Raw genomic sequence first — 13,503 nt, forward strand, 5'->3', positions numbered from 1 at the left:
ACTTGCCCTCAAATTTCTAAATAAAAGCAAACAAGTGAACAAGTGAAGCTAGGACCCTTATCTACTCATCTTTAGAACTTATATTATCTGATGGAGAATAACGAGCTCATATCGAAGTTTGTAGAGATTTGATCAAATAAGTTGACTTTTGACGTAAAAGAATTGGAAAGAATTTCATAAATATAGAAGTAAATATTACCTTATGTGTAGTACCATCCATTTTTTTCTAAAGAAAAACTTAATAATTTCTACTCGAAAACTCAGAATTTGAACTTCTCGTAATAGAAGTATAATAATTATTTTAAATACTACTTATTCGCTTTATATCTACACCAAAAAAATTACAACAACGTTTAATCTTAAAAAGATTTTAACAAAAAAAATAATGATATTTATTTCGAAAAGAGTATAAAAATAGACATAATATACTAGAAAGGCACTAGATTTTGATGTTAGAGGGGGGGGGGGGGGGGGGAAGAAAGGTGGTTGAATGTTGGAGTATCCATTAGAAACTTTTTTCGAATAATAATAATAAAATCATTTGAGTTTTTTGCTGCTATTCATCTGCTGACGGCACAATGGAGTGAATATTGAACTGAACATGTGTCGGCAAAATTCGTGTTATGATTTTATTGTTTGGTTTTTTGCGGCGGAGTTATTGTGTGAACTCTTTCCATTTTGAAGTTAACGAAAATTAGATAAAAATAAACATTCTCACTTTTAAAAAAGAAAAAAAAAAGGAAAAACTTAAGAAAAAGAAAAGAGAACTTGTCAAAAAAAAAAGATAAGGAAGCAGGTAACACGTGCTTAACGGGCCATAAACTGATTCACCACTCACGTAACGCTTCCGCAATCTGCACACGCAATGCAAATTACATTGGTTGGTGCTTAAAAGCCTAACAAAAAGGCACCGTCCCATCCGTGTTTGATACGAGTGCAGTGGCTTGAATGCATTAACAACTCCTCTAATCTTATCCATTTTCTGCTTTAATTAAACGACTTTCTATATTTAATTTGATCGTCCAAAAAATCTGAATCACTCCCAATCCTCATATTCGATCAGGTACATGCACATTACATATATGTACACCACCGACAGTTTATATATATATGATATATCGTTCAATTAACCAAATGATTTATCTGATAATCAAGATTCAAGGCCATTATTAATTACTTGTTAGTGATCAATTCATCCATCATCATGTCATCTCATGGTCACGGAAGCACACTTCCGAAATTCGGGGAGTGGGATGTGAATGATCCCGCAACTGCTGATGGATTTTCTTTTGTTTTTATCAAGGCCAGTGAAGAGAAAAGGGGTGGCTCGGCTGCTGCTGGGAACGTCACGTCGCGGAGCAAATATAAAACTGAAACTAATCACCACAAGCAGTATTCTGCAAAGAAAAAATGGTTTTGTTGTGTTTTTTCATGAGATCAAGACCGTTCCGATCTTCCTTTTCGTTGTATTATTATTAGGTTTAATTTGCTCGAAGCTTTTAGCTAGTGCCTAGTAGTATATGTTAGCAAATTGATGAGTGAAGTAGGGCCACAATTAAAATAAAATTAGAAGAACAAGTACAAAAAAGGACACCAAGAAATTACGTGGTTCGGCTTTTAGTCTATATCCAAGGGCTTGATTCAAAGTTTTCTTTTTCTTTCCTTGGGCGGCACCTCCTTGGACTTCAATTTGGGTGACTATTTTGAAAATGTTAATAGTTTGGCACCGCCCATCTACAAAGGTGGTGCCAAGCATGACTTTGACAGTATATATATTTGGTGCTTTATTATATTCTTCTGCTAAAAAAGAGATTATGTTAATTTTTTTTTAAATAAAATAAAATACTGCTTCTTGCAGGAATGAAATGAATATGCTTAATTTATTGCACAAAATTAGGCATTTTTGCAATGGTTGCCAATGGCAAGCTCCTTATATTACACGGGAGGTTGTCATCATCACTAACTAATTGAAGGAACCCAGATTGCCAAATTCTGGTTGGCCAGGATTACCAGGTTCACAAGATTGATGGCAATATGCTTCTTAAAGGTTTTACTACATAGTACAACACTTTAATTACCCTCTGCCCTCCATTGAAAAATCTCATAGTTTTTTAAGTTTTTTTTTTCCCCTCCTTTTGAAGAATGGTATAGATATAGATCACATTAAGCTTCCATTCATCATAGATCTGAGCTTGAAATTACGGAGAGACCAATTTTAATTTTAGATCTACAACAAATGGAAACTTAATCACTGGTATTATTCATACCACTATGTAAAGCCGAAGATAAAGATTATAACAGTACCAAATTCAGCACTGAAAGATGTCTGCCATTGGCAGCCGATGGTGGTGAGCGGTCGTCGGTGGTTTTTGTTTTGTAAAAAGTAATATTATTTTATTAACAAGTAATTTATTATTAATAACAATTAATATAAAATTTACCATATATTGTACGATCTAGTAGTGACTCAACCTTAGGCAATTGTTTAGGGCTCCATCTAAATTTAAGGCTCTAGTTTAGGATAAATTGATTTTCTACATATTAATTCCATGTTTTAGAGATAAAATTTTCAAGTGGAATAAGTTTTATTTTCTTCTCTAATATATTATCAAGACCCATCTGAATTCTTTCTAAATATATTTTAATGGCCGATTAAAATTCAAAAGAGTAGCATCTACCTATTTCAATATATCAAAATCTAAAAAATAGTTTAAAAAGCACAAAAATCATATTAATATTGGATCCTTGTCCAAAACCATTCATTTTCTTTTTCAAAGTTCTTTAAGTTGTTATTATTCTTAAAATATATTATAATCTAAAATTTATTGGAAATTTAGATCCATACACTTGTAATATAGTTTAGAGATTAATTGAGCACTAACTCAAAAGTATATTCTCACAAATAATTGAGAAAAAAAATTACTCCTAGTCTGTTGGAATTTTAGATCCGTACACTTGTGATATAATCAGAGATTAGTCGAGCATTAACTTAAAAGTATACTCTTACAAATAATTGAGGAAAAAAAATTTACTTGTAATCTACATTTTTCAAATCTATACTTATAAAATTGAACATGCTTTTTTTTTTTTTTTAATCTGTTAACATAAACATTAGTTTCTTGTTTTATACCTAAAGTAAAGTAAATTTTAATTGCAACAGCTATTTAAAATTTTTGCATAAGGTCAATGTTATCTTCAGCGGCCCAAGTATGGTCCATACTACACCACACATAATACTATATTTAAATTTAATACGTTTCAATCTGATGCAAGAGCACAACAGAATTCATTACTTTGCTTTGTCCAAGATTTTGAAGAATAAACTAAATGTAGACCACTGCGAATTATCTTTTCAAGATTTATATGTGTACAACCCTCAAACAGCACTACGAAAATGGCGATGACGAAGACACAGATTAAATAAGATAAAAAAGAAGAATCAAATAAAATGAAGGCAAGCGTGACACTGCCACAAATCACTATATAGGGATGACATTATTTAATTTAAATAAGCTACCGTTTGACGTTTCCCAACCAAGTAAGTAACAAATTAAAACGTTTGAAAAAGAAGGACATGTATGTAGATGATGCAATTTAACATGACTGAAACAAAATCTCTAATTATTTAATTATTGTCATGGGGCACAAAGTGAACTGAAACTTATCGGAACTTAAGCGTGTTTTAGTGGGATAAAGGCACAACTCAGTATTATTTAAAAATGATTCAATCAACTTATCATCTCAGAACAAGGAAGATATAATAATAAGTATTAACCGCTGCATGCCATTGCCAAGAAAGAAGAATTAGATCAACAGAGTCTAGGAGGACATACGTATTACGTGTTACGCAATTTCTATGAAGGCCGTAAGTTAATGTCATTCGATGCCTCTTTGATTAAAACACTACTAATATTTTACACGTCCAGAGTAATATTTCTTTGCTGAAGAGGAATCTACTCTAATTTTAGAGAGTATACTGCTCTCTTATTAGAGGAAAATTATAGGGACTTGGAACTCACTCCCTCATTCTTTACCACGGGCCTACAGAATCCAATGTATAATCTTCCCTTCACGTACACACGTAGGCAACAGAGCGCAATGTATAATTTTCCCTTTACATACGCACGTAGGCATGGCATCCGTTAAAGATTAGTATGTTAGTCGCACAACACATATCTTGATCGCAGCCTAAAAGGATAAACATTGACTAACACATATCGTAATCGCAGGCTAAAGGACAAACATTGAGAGGAAGAAGAAGAAGAAGAATTTAATTGAATATCGTCGTTTTTCATATATGCGCATAAAGTCATAAAACTGCAGCTAGATTATTATATTGAGGATAAAGTCATAGAATGCAGGTATATTATTAGATTGAGGAGAAATTTTAGAGTACATCACGTTAGCCTTACAATTCTGATTTTGAGCAAGATTTAAAATGTCGTCCGTCGATCATTAAATCGCTGACTTTCTTGGAAAATTTTGATTTTAAACAAGTGAAGTAGTCGTCCCAATTAACACGCAGGCCGCCACTTGGACCAGAATAGCCAATAAATAAAATTACAAAAAATGAAGTTGCACACGGTTTCCGTTTCTTAGTATGTAATAGCTTTGTTGTCATTTCTATTTTCTACGGGGAATAGCTTCAGCAGAACAGTGCGGAAGACAAGCTGGAGGAGCTGTGTGCTGCAGCGAGTACGGATGGTGCGGCAACACACCTCAACACCGCGGAGTTAATTGTCAGAGCCAATGTGGCTCATTGTAATCACCTCAGCTCTTTTTGATCAGCTGCTTAAATACAGAAACGACGTTAGATGCCAAAGTAATCGATTCTGTATTTATGATGCTTCCATTACTGCTGCCAAATCCTTTAAACCGGTTTGGCACAACTGATAACTATATTACGCGTAAGAAGAAACTTGCAACTTTTTTGGCTCAAACTTCTCATGGACCTACAGGTTACTTAGTATACATTCAATTTGTGCGTATAAATAGTACGCTGGGCTAGCGAAGTGTAATATTTTTTTATCATTAATTGATTCATTAGATTAAACATATATAAACAGGCATATAATTTATTTATTAATTAATTAAGTTGATAATATTTGAGCTCGATCGATCGAGCAGGAGGGCGGGCAGAAGCAGATGATGGTCTACACGCATGGGGATATTGCTTTGCTAATCCAAAAGAACCCAAATCAAATTATTGCGAATTAAACACCCTTTGCAACTGCACCCTAAATTGTCTTGCTTTAAAGGGAGGAGAGATTATAGAGTAATTCTAACGCATTAAACCCACTTAATGCATATAAGACAAGTGCGCAGGTATTAAATATAACTATTAATTACATTATGATTGTTTAAAACAAATGTGCATACGTCATAAATACATTAAGTAAGTGTAATATTATAGAAGCACTCTAGCCTAGTTTTTACTAGGCTCCAATGTATCCAAAAAAAAAAAAAGTATTCTAGAATCTCTTTAAAAAGAGAAAACTCTCAACTCAACTCAAGTGCATTAAGTGTTTTGAGGAGTCCAATGGCAATCATCCCAATAAAAAATTATAATTAATAATTATTATATTCATTACTATGTAATATTGGAAATATCTTGTATTTGAAGATCATTTAATAAGACAGGATGAATCATTTAATAAGACAAGATCAAGATTTATTTGTATGCTAGAAATGATCCATGCTGATCAGTTTCTTTAATTTGTAGTCGCACTTTGAAGAAGGATAAATTGTAAAATACATTAGAGATTATATAATTATAATAATATTTTAAAATAAATACACATATAGCATAACATTATTAATTTGTTATATGGCTCATATGATACTTATGATGTATTCTATAATTCCTTAAAAAAAAATGCAGTTTCCTTGTTTTTATGGGCTAGCGTAAGGTGGTCAATATGAAAATTTATTCTATGTTGAGTTGGCCGGATATATATCTTAATGCAACCACTCTTTGTGGCATAATAGTGGTTCTATTGTGGCATTCATTAGTATTTTTAATATTAAATTTGGTGGGTCTCACTGTATGACCCACCCATTGCTATCTAACCATAAGACTCGTTGCTCTATCCCATATTCACATGATAGAACTATATTACCCTCACCACCTCAGCAAGTCCTTCTTCTTATGGATTTACTTTGCAGATTGCTGTTGCTTTTTCGGAATTTTCGATTTGTCACCAAAGGCAAAGCTGTTCTTGACAATAGTATAAATGCACTCTCATAGCTGTTCTCGACTATTTCTTGTTTGCTGTTTCTGTTCTTCAAACTCTACTGGCCAGTTTGCTGGGTTTGTTTGTTGATGCTCGCTGGATTTTTATTCATTTGCGTGTTGAAGAATTTAATTTGTTTTAGAACTCCTCAGTTATAGCAAATACGCCGAATCATAAATAGCCTCTCATAGAAGAGGAAGAGAGAAATATTTTTATGTGAATCATAAATAGCCAATTTTCAAAAGGCCAAAAAAATCAAGGGGAAAGATACTTTTCGTTTTCGATCTTGGTTTTAATGGGAATGAAGCTTTGCTCTCGTTGTCCGTAGAGATAGAGTTGCCCTGTTGCATAGTTTTTGCACCGGGCAGGCTGTTACTACACACACACACACACATATATGATGGAGGGCCAGTCTTGCATCTGCTGTTCAATCAAGAAAATTAGCTTAGATCACAAATTTAATTTAATATTTTTAATAAAAAATTTTGCAGCCTTGGCATGTTATTTTAGTTCAATCTTTCTCACTTTGGAATGAATATGCTTTGATTATTCGCTCATGATAGCTCAGCTGTTTTACATTCTGTAACTCTTTGATTTTAGGTGTCATGTATGTAGCATGCTACCTAAATTTTTATTATATTATTATTTATTGATAAATTTTTATTAATCACATTATCGTTGCAAGGTTTTGTGTTTTAAAAATGATATATGGTGATTTCATAGTCAATGCGATAATATACAATATTTGCATGTATATAACTAAGAAGAAGAAGAAGAAGAAGAACAGGAGGGAAATCATTTATAGTTTCATGTTTTTTAATCATTCCCTTGTTTTGTTAAATTTCTTTAGTCTTCATTTAGGTGTGACTAATTCATGTTTCTAGATTCAAAATAATTAATAATTTTTTTGACTAATTCATGTTTCTAGATTCAAAATAATTAATAATTTTTTAAAAAAAAAAAATGAACGAGGTTTAAATTTAAAACTCTTCAAAATTATCCGGACAATTTTAATACTGAATTGGAGCGCCTATCACAAATTTAAAACAATTATAAATCGATAAAAATTACTCTTCAAAATTTTCTAAAGCCAGCTGGTCCAATACTGACCCATCGTTGGTGTCAACAACAATTTATGTTTCGCAAATAAAGAGATTGATTATTGATAAATTGATAATCAACAGCGTACTGCATGTGATTCCCCGCAATCTTCTCGGCATATATATTAACAAAGATTTTGATATCTAATGTAATAATATAAAAAATTTCCGTGGAGGGTAATCATTAATTGTTTCTCCTTAGACTTTTCTTGATGCTCTCACCGATCTTATCAACATCCAAGAATAATTCAAAGTAGCTGATCATATATATTTCCTTTGGACAGAAGTCTAGCCGTGTAGCCGAAGGACAACGTTTATTATAGTCCTTTCCTCTCTGCAAAAATTTTGCCGTGTAGCCGACAGACAACGTGTATCGCCATCTAATGTTGAATAGTCAAATTAATAAAGAGTTAAGATAATGGGATTGAGAGCATGCACATGTTGGTACACGTTACGTCCAATATGTAGCTAGCGGCTATAAATTAAATTCTTCAAGCCAAATGTATACATATATATGGCTTGATAAATTGCCCCAAAAAAAAACAAAAAACTGATCATAGTAATAAAAAGAAATTAAGTTAATGGAGTTGTATATGAGATTATTATGGGGTTCGGCTCTAGCTCTGGCATTGTGGATCAATCTGGCGTCGGCTGAACAGTGTGGCAGCCAGGCTGGAGGAGCTGTATGTCCAGGAGGACTGTGTTGCAGCAAATTTGGCTTCTGCGGCAACACTCCTGCTTATTGCACCAATGGCTGCCAAAGCCAGTGCAGTGGGTCACCCTCACCCACGCCGACTAATCCGACTCCCGTACCTGCTCCAAGCGGCGGCGGGAACAATATCGGTTCACTAATTAGCAGGGACCTATTTGAACAGCTGTTGAAGCATCGTAATGATGCTGCTTGCCAAGGAAAAGGTTTTTACACTTACGACGCTTTCATCGCTGCCGCCAATTCCTTTGGTGCCTTCGGAACAACCGGTAACACCGATACTCGCAAAAGAGAAATCGCGGCCTTTTTGGCTCAAACTTCACATGAAACTACAGGTTATTTTAATTGATTTTTTTTTTTTTTGTTTAGCTGCATTAGGTGACCAATTTAAATTATACATACGTATATTTTATGGTGGCTAATAATTGATTAATTAATTAAATGAATTTTAACGAAGTCAATTAATGCAATGCAAATATATTTAATTTGAAGGTGGCTGGCCTACTGCGCCCGATGGTCCATATGCATGGGGATATTGCTTCAAGCAGGAGCAAGGAAACCCTGGAGATTATTGTCAACCAAGTCAACAATGGCCATGTGCACCTGGGAAAAAGTATTTTGGCCGAGGTCCCATCCAGATTTCATAGTAAGTTCGTAATTAGCTAGCTAGAGAACTAGTCGTACGTAGGTCTCACCATCATTAGTAATCAGTTTAGATTTAAATTAACTTAATTTGTATATATATGTAGAAGTAAAACAATAATATATTAATTAGCTCGAAGTAATGATTGACTTCGCCCACGCATGAATCATGATGCAGCAACTACAACTACGGTCCAGCAGGAAAAGCCATAAACGTTGACTTGCTTCGCAACCCAGATGCTGTGGCAAATGATCCTACTATTTCGTTCAAGACTGCTTTCTGGTTCTGGATGACCCGACAGTCACCAAAACCTTCATGCCACGATGTTATCACAGGCCAATGGAAGCCATCAGCCGCCGATACTCAAGCTGGTCGCCTTCCTGGTTATGGGGTTATCACCAACATCATCAATGGTGGCATTGAATGTGGTAAAGGTTCGAATCCGAATGCGGAGGATCGCATCGGGTTCTACAAGAGATACTGTGACATTTTGAAAGTCAGCTACGGCAACAATTTGGACTGCAACAACCAAAGACCCTTTAATGCTTAGCCGTAACTTGTCCAAGTTAATCAATAATAATAATGATGTGATATGTTAATTCCATCTTCTAAATAATAAAATAAAAGCCAACAAATGGGGGTTAATTACTTGTTTGTCGAGCATCTCGTTTTATACTTGCATGAGGCAAAAGTGGTGCCTTGATTGGGCCTTGTAAAGTTAACAGTGAAATTTCACAAAAAGCCCGTTTAAACCAGCTCCAGCCCACTTTGTACACCAATCTTTCCCCCACTCTCAGCCTCAAATCAAATCAAAAAACCCTTCCAAAAAAAAAAAAAATCAAATCAAACCCTGCGACTCAAATTTGCAGAGGAAACCAAAGAACAAGCAATCGCGAAATTAATTTCGCACACCAAAATGGGCAAAATTCCTCCGGCTCTCCGCACAGCAATTTCGTCGAACAACCTTCTCAAAACACCGGCACCAACGCAAGCCCTAAAATCCCCTCATCAATTTCTCTACAAAAATGAAAACCCCTCTAAAAAATCAGCAGCAGCAAATAAATCTGAAAAAAAGACGCCTGCACCGGCTGTTATCTTCAAATCCCCAGAATTATCGGAAGCCATAAAAATCTTCAATTCCCTCGTAACAGCCACAATGCAGACCCCACGTGATCGTACCTTCCACAACTCCCTCCTCCAGTCCTACGCTTCCATCTCCACCGTTGATGACTCCATCTCCCTTCTCAACCACATGATCAAAGCTAACCCATCTTTCAACCCCGACCGCTCAACTTACCACATCTTACTCGCCCAGTCCTGCCAAGCACCTGATAATAGCTTCTCCTCTATCCGCAAAACGCTTAGTCTCATGACCACTAATGGGTACCCGCCCAATCAAGGAACCACTGACATCGCTGTCAGGTCCTTATGTTCTGTCAATCGCTTAGACGATGCTATTGAATTGGTAAAAGGCTTATCTTTAAACAGCTTCCCCCCTGATATTTTTACCTACAATTTTCTTGTCAAGTGTTTGTGTAAATGTCGCTCTCTGACTACTGTTTACAATTTTGTTGATCAAATGCGTGCTTCATTGGGTATAAAGCCAAATCTTGTCACTTATACCATTTTGATCGATAATGTTTGCAATACTAAGAATTTACGTGAGGCTATGAGATTGGTTAGTGCCTTGAGTGATTCGGGGTTTAAGCCTGATTGTTTTGTGTACAATACTATTATGAAAGGGTATTGTAATTTGAGTAGAGGAGGTGAAGTTATTGGTGTTTATAATAAAATGAAAGAGGAAGGCGTTGAGCCTGATCTTGTTACATATAATACGTTGATTTTTGGGTTGTCCAAATGTGGGAGAGTGGGTGAAGCAAAGAAGTTCTTGAAAATCATGGTGGAAGCAGGGTTTCTTCCTGATGCTGTTACGTATACTTCATTGATGAATGGAATGTGTAGGGAAGGGGATGCGCTGGGTGCATTGGCGTTGTTGGAGGAGATGGAGGGTAAAGGATGTAGTCCAAATTCATGCACGTATAATACATTGCTTTATGGACTGTGTAAGTCGAGGTTGATGGAGAAAGGGATTGAATTGTATCGGGCGATGAAGGAGGGTGGTGTGAAGCTCGAGACTGCTGCTTATGCCACACTTGTGAGGGCACTTTGTAGGCATGGTAAGGTTGCTGAGGCTTATGAAGTTTTCGATTATGCAGTTGAGAGTAAGAGTTTGACTGATGTGGCTGCCTACACAACGTTGGAGAGCACACTTAAGTGGCTGAAGAAAGCTAAAGAGCAAGGCCATGCTGTATGATTATGATTGGTATGTTTTCATTACTATCTCAATCTCTTTAGTTGCCAGTTATTTTGTATGTTTTTCTGTGTTTGGCTTATATTTTACTATTCTAATCACGTTTATAGCAGACTCAGTTCATGCACTGAATTGAAATTTCAAAAAATGTTTTGATTCACACACTTCTTATAATATGTTTCTTCATTTGTCATTCCTGTTGCATTCCTCATTAGCAGTTCTAGCATGTTTGCTGTGTAGAGTTTAAATAAAGACACAATTGAGCAATCGGACCATTATGCTAGTCTGTAATTGATTTGATGATTAGGCAATTATATGCAAATCAATTCGAGAAGAACTACGTAACTTAATTACGATATGATGATGCTATTTGAGATAACTAGTATAAAAGGAAAGGGGACATCACTACTGGTCCAACAGTACAGGGTCTTGGGACTTCTACATGGAACTTGAGGTGTCCTCTTTATCGTACGGCTAGCTTCTGCATGTTAATTTTAAGCTGTGATATCTGGTGTGAAATGACATGTTCATTGCATTCTCAAAGCCCAGCTCTTTTATGCTGAGGCTGTTGTAGGTTTTGGTTTGAGTTGTCACCTGTCCCTCCCTCAGCCAAACAATGCAGGAGATATCCATATGCAATTTTGTAGACCTGCAGTCTATCTAATACAGCAGACATCTGAGAGTGACAACTGTTTTGGAGAAATTAAGACAACTACAAGTTACAAAAGTGTAACTATGAGTTTCCAAACCTTAGAAGTAATATTCTAGGTGATCTACAATATACTTTGCAATGCTGCTGAGACTTGTCGAGTTCTACTTTACTGGTTTGAGGACAACTATTCTACTAATTTGAGAGCTACAATCGGCTGCACTAATACTTGGCACTGAAGATTTTTGGAAGCTTTGTTTTCAACTCTCACACCGGCCTGTTTTTCCCTTTGTGCTCCTGTTAAATTGGCCATAACTGTCTTTTCCTTTTTTCTTTTTTCTTTTTTTTTTCCTCACTTCTCTATTATCTGCAGTTTACTGTTGGTCTGCTAATGGAACACACTTTGATTTTTGTCAAAGTTTATTTCATGTATCAAATGTTGCTGATGTATGGATGAGCTGATATAATGGCTTAGGGAATGTAAGGAGGGATGTCTGAAAGGCACGCATATTGTGACTTCTGCAACTTGATCTTGGATCAGAGACTTTTCTTTCTGGCTGGAATAATTGTTCACATTATGCCCATCTTTACTTTCATTTAATTGTTGAAAGATTCTGCTTTTGGATAATCAGCCCAGAGAGGTCGTTTCTGCATAAAAGTTGCATTTACAATTGTATAAATTGTGTATCACTAATTTTGATTCCAGAAGGAGCTGTATAAATTGCGTTTTGGTTGTCTTTTTACAAGTTCTTGGTCTGGGAGAATACCATTTATTGTTTTGTTTCAATTTTTTAGCACTGATACTGCAATCTCAAAAGGAAAATGATTCTCTCATTTGATTATTGTTGGAAGCACAAGCTGAAAGACAATTTAAGTGATTCTTGGCATTGCTTTTTGGTCAAGTGTATACCCTTTTGCAGTTTTGCTGAGCAACCCGAAGCCTGATATGTTATGTAGTTTTGAGTATGGACAATTCATTATCTAAACCATTTTTTTAAAAAAAAATTCTAATGAAAGGACATTATTTAAACATTTTATCACACTGCAATTATCACTAACTGGTCACCGACCAAACAATAGCATTGCCCTGAATCATGATCAATTCCAATAAAAGAATTCAACATAAACTTATGGAAGATTGGCTGTTCTCTCTGTTTTTTTTTTTTTTTTTGAAAAGAAACTTCTATTAATTCAGAGGAGATAATAGATACATGATTTGTAGAGGGTATGAACCCTTCTATACAACAGTTTCACATTTCTCTAATGCTAATTTAGCTAGAGAATGGGCAATGGCATTGCAAGATCTATGTGTATACACACAACTAACATGATCGAAGCTTTCTTTCAATTTTTGAATTTCCAACACTACCCAATAGACCTCGGATCTGCTGCCCTGTCTGTTGTTTACTAAATTAACTACTTCTTGCGAATCTGACTCCAAAATTACCTCTTTCACCTGCGCATCTCTTGCCACCTGCAAGCCTCATTCCATAGCTTCTGCCTCAGCATAAGCTACACTACCATGGAATTTTGAAACCTTGATCGCAGCTGCTGTCACTTGCCCCGTTTCATCTATAATCACAGCCCCCAACCTAGCAAGATTCTTTTATGAGTTGGTAGCGGCATCAGTGTTGATCTTAACAAAACCTTCTTGAGGGGGATTCCATTCCAGCTGTGCCACTTGCTGCTGCTTTCCATAGCTTACATCAGCTGAAGGCTGCACTCTCTTATAAGCCTCCATCACAGCTTCAGCTTCAGCCACAACAGATTGGGGGTTCTCTCGCTTGCCTTTGAACAGCCATTGGTTCCTTGCATTCCACATTGCCCAGAGAATCGCGGCAAACAAGCCTACATTAGC

The 13,503-nt window shown here is 35.7% G+C and overlaps 2 protein-coding genes across 4 annotated transcripts; both read left to right on the forward strand.

Moving 5' to 3' along the window:
* Positions 1-7,839: 7,839 nt before the first annotated feature.
* LOC102623680 (basic endochitinase) lies at positions 7,840-9,339 on the forward strand. Its single transcript, XM_006466989.4, has 3 exons — positions 7,840-8,377; positions 8,535-8,688; positions 8,863-9,339. Exons 1-3 carry the CDS (start codon positions 7,915-7,917, stop codon positions 9,233-9,235), a joined length of 990 nt encoding a protein of 329 aa, XP_006467052.2. The 5' UTR covers positions 7,840-7,914; the 3' UTR covers positions 9,236-9,339.
* A 110-nt stretch (positions 9,340-9,449) lies between these two features.
* On the forward strand, positions 9,450-12,389 carry LOC102623003 (pentatricopeptide repeat-containing protein At2g17670). 3 transcript variants are annotated; one of them, XM_006466987.4, is made up of 2 exons: positions 9,450-11,008; positions 11,541-12,389. In XM_006466987.4, exon 1 carries the CDS (start codon positions 9,602-9,604, stop codon positions 10,997-10,999), a length of 1,398 nt encoding a protein of 465 aa, XP_006467050.1. In that variant the 5' UTR covers positions 9,450-9,601; the 3' UTR covers positions 11,000-11,008; positions 11,541-12,389. The 3 variants fall into 3 exon arrangements, with proteins under 3 accessions (XP_006467050.1, XP_006467049.1, XP_006467051.1); XM_006466986.4 differs by having other exon boundaries at positions 11,546-12,389; XM_006466988.4 differs by having other exon boundaries at positions 12,019-12,389.
* Positions 12,390-13,503: the final 1,114 nt, after the last annotated feature.

The sequence above is a fragment of the Citrus sinensis genome, chromosome 7, assembly GCF_022201045.2.
Source record: "Citrus sinensis cultivar Valencia sweet orange chromosome 7, DVS_A1.0, whole genome shotgun sequence".
Classification (NCBI taxonomy): Eukaryota; Viridiplantae; Streptophyta; class Magnoliopsida; order Sapindales; family Rutaceae; genus Citrus; species Citrus sinensis.